Source organism: Charadrius vociferus, unplaced genomic scaffold (assembly GCF_000708025.1).
Source record: "Charadrius vociferus isolate BGI_N301 unplaced genomic scaffold, ASM70802v2 scaffold436, whole genome shotgun sequence".
Classification (NCBI taxonomy): Eukaryota; Metazoa; Chordata; class Aves; order Charadriiformes; family Charadriidae; genus Charadrius; species Charadrius vociferus.
In genome coordinates, this window is record NW_009649187.1 from 1,281,969 (window position 1) to 1,284,752 (window position 2,784).

General features: G+C 49.4%; 1 protein-coding gene across 1 annotated transcript in view; it reads left to right on the plus strand.

Annotated features, from left to right (window-relative positions):
* The window catches only part of LOC104289779 (cytochrome P450 26A1), a 3,096-nt gene extending 793 nt beyond the window's left edge, over window positions 1-2,303 (plus strand). Inside the window, exons 3-7 of the mRNA XM_009888792.1 lie at window positions 1-204; window positions 326-475; window positions 823-957; window positions 1,173-1,325; window positions 1,512-2,303. Of these exons, the coding sequence (XP_009887094.1) occupies window positions 1-204; window positions 326-475; window positions 823-957; window positions 1,173-1,325; window positions 1,512-1,853 (984 nt within the window). The 3' untranslated portion in view covers window positions 1,854-2,303. The remainder of the gene's footprint in view (window positions 205-325; window positions 476-822; window positions 958-1,172; window positions 1,326-1,511) is intronic.
* The last annotated feature ends 481 nt before the right edge of the window (window positions 2,304-2,784 follow it).

Consider the following 2,784-nt stretch of genomic DNA (forward strand, 5'->3'; position numbering starts at 1 on the left):
TGGCTGGGTGCCGCCGGGCCCTGCTTGCTGGTGTACCCCGAGGTGAAGCGCCTCATGTTTCGCATCGCCATGAGGATCCTGCTGGGCTTCCAGCCCCGCCAGGCCAGCCCCGACGGCGAGCAGCAGCTGGTGGAGGCCTTCGAGGAGATGATACGCAACCTCTTTTCCCTCCCCATTGATGTGCCCTTCAGCGGGCTCTACCGGGTAAGGCTCCCGACGGGCCAGGAGGAGAGGGGCGCCCCTGCAGCCAGGGCAGCGGGGAGTGGATGGGAGGGATGGCAGTATTGGCCCAAGTCCCACGTTGCTGTCCCTGCTGCCTGGCCAGGGCTTGCGGGCACGCAACATCATCCACGCCAAGATTGAGGAGAACATCCGTGCCAAGATGGCCCGCAAGGAGCCTGAGGGTGGCTACAAAGATGCGCTGCAGCTGCTGATGGAGCATACACAGGGCAATGGGGAGCAGCTCAACATGCAGGTGAGGTTCCCCAGGGCCACATCCACCCCTTTCCCCTAGCCCCTCTCTCAGCAGCATGCTTATCTTTTGGGGCCAAAAGAAGAAAGCAGGAGGCTCAGCCCCCTCTCCTGATGCAATAAACCAGCTCGTGTAGTGCACTGTGGCGCAGAGGCTGCAACCAGGCTGTTGGATGGGGAAGCACAGGACCAGGGCCATGTCCCCAGGGACTATAAGCACCACCCCCCCATCCTGGCCCTTGGGTGTCTGCTCCAGTCTGGGAGCGATGCACAGTGAGATGGTGGTGGAGTGGGTCTGGTAGGGGTATTATATCCAAGACCCGTTTTGTGTTCCTCTGTCTGGTGCGTAAGGAGCTGAAGGAGTCTGCCACAGAGCTGCTGTTTGGGGGCCATGAAACTACTGCTAGTGCCGCCACGTCGCTGATTGCTTTCCTAGGGCTCCACCACGATGTCCTGCAGAAAGTGAGGAAAGAGCTGCAGGTGAAGGTGTGTGTCTCCCCCGGTGCATGTCTCCCCAAGAGCCATTTCAAGGGAGAGGGCAGTGGGAAGGTACCTCCAAGAGAGGTGTCCCAGACAGGGCTTCCCTCCAGCCAGGTGGTGGCCTTCGTTTAGGAAAACACCACTGAGGGGCAGCTGATTTGCAGTGCCAGGAGCCTCGGCCACCTGCTCTGTGAAAGTTATTGCAGCATCTTCTTTTCTAGGGGTTACTGTGTGGTCCTAACCAAGAGAAGCAGCTGGACATGGAGACCTTGGAGCAGCTGAAGTACACAGGCTGTGTCATCAAAGAGACCCTCAGGATGAGCCCTCCTGTTCCTGGAGGATTTCGAATTGCACTCAAGACCCTTGAGCTAAACGTAAGTGGGGCTTGGGCTCGACTCCGCAGTGCAGCTGCAAAGCACTCACGTACTCTATCTGCCTTGGAGAGACCTGCAGGAAGCCAGGGGGGAGGTGGGGTGGACCGACATGTCGATGTGATGCTGATGCTTCACCTCATTTAACACAGCAAGGTGCTTCATGTCTCCTTTCTCTTCTTTTGATAGGGTTACCAGATCCCTAAAGGTTGGAATGTTATTTACAGTATCTGTGATACCCACGATGTGGCAGATCTCTTTACCAACAAGGATGAGTTTAACCCAGATCGCTTCATGTCTCCATCTCCAGAGGATTCTTCCAGGTTCAGTTTCATCCCCTTTGGTGGGGGCTTGAGGACCTGCGTGGGCAAAGAGTTTGCAAAAGTCCTTCTGAAAATATTTACAGTGGAGTTGGCTCGGAGCTGTGACTGGCAGCTGCTGAATGGACCTCCTACAATGAAAACGGGCCCCATAGTGTACCCTGTGGACAATCTGCCTACCAAATTCATAGGTTTCAGCGGCCAAATCTGAGAGCTCAACGCTTGCCTCCGGCTGGATTTCTATATAGCATCTAATATGTACATAGCAACTTTTTATAGTAACAAAGGCCTTTAAATATTTAAACTTGTAAATGTACAATAGTTATTTATGTCTTCTAAATATTTCAAAAGGCTATGATTTTTTTCCCCCTCAAGCACTACAATTATGGGTCTCTGATTCATAATTAGATAATGTTATTTCTATAGAAATAAGCTTCTTCCTATTTAAAAATCTTATTGAAAGCTGGCCAGCTAAGCATTTGAAGACATTTCACGATGGTGTATGTATTAAGAAATATTCTTAAAGGCGTTTGAAACAATGCTACTCATCCAGATTACCTAAAATGGTTATTGTTTGAGAATGTTTTCAGTATTATTTGTGTCTAGATCTTATGTTTAATGTGTGAATTTTAAGTTTGATAATAAAGTTTATTTTTTATGATCCTCTGTGTGAAGATCTGCGTGTATGCTAGAGAGTAGTTTTAACCAATGGGTCTAAGGGGTTTGGATGTAAAGTCAGATCTGCTCTCGTGAATGAGCTATTTCTATGTTTATAACTCTCCCCTGCCTCCCAGCCCCAACGTGGTTCTCACTTGTGAAGAGTAAATTGTTTTATGTTTTAACCTGTAAGTGGCAAGAGCAGTGCAAAAATGTACATGCTCGCTGAAAACAGTATGGAGTGATAGTAAGTGCTACAGGTCTTCTTATCAAGCGCATAATCTCGAGCCATAGTAAATAAGAAAGTAAAGGGAAGCCGAAGAATAATTTGTAACATGGGTCTTTCTCTATAGCTAGAGAAAATATGTGAGGAAAAATAAATTCCATAAAAGTCCTCTCCTCCCATATTACTGCTGACCTGTGTAAGCAGACCACTGGGTCGTGTTCTGTGTGGAGTCTGCTGGCTATGAAGCTTTTGAATCTTT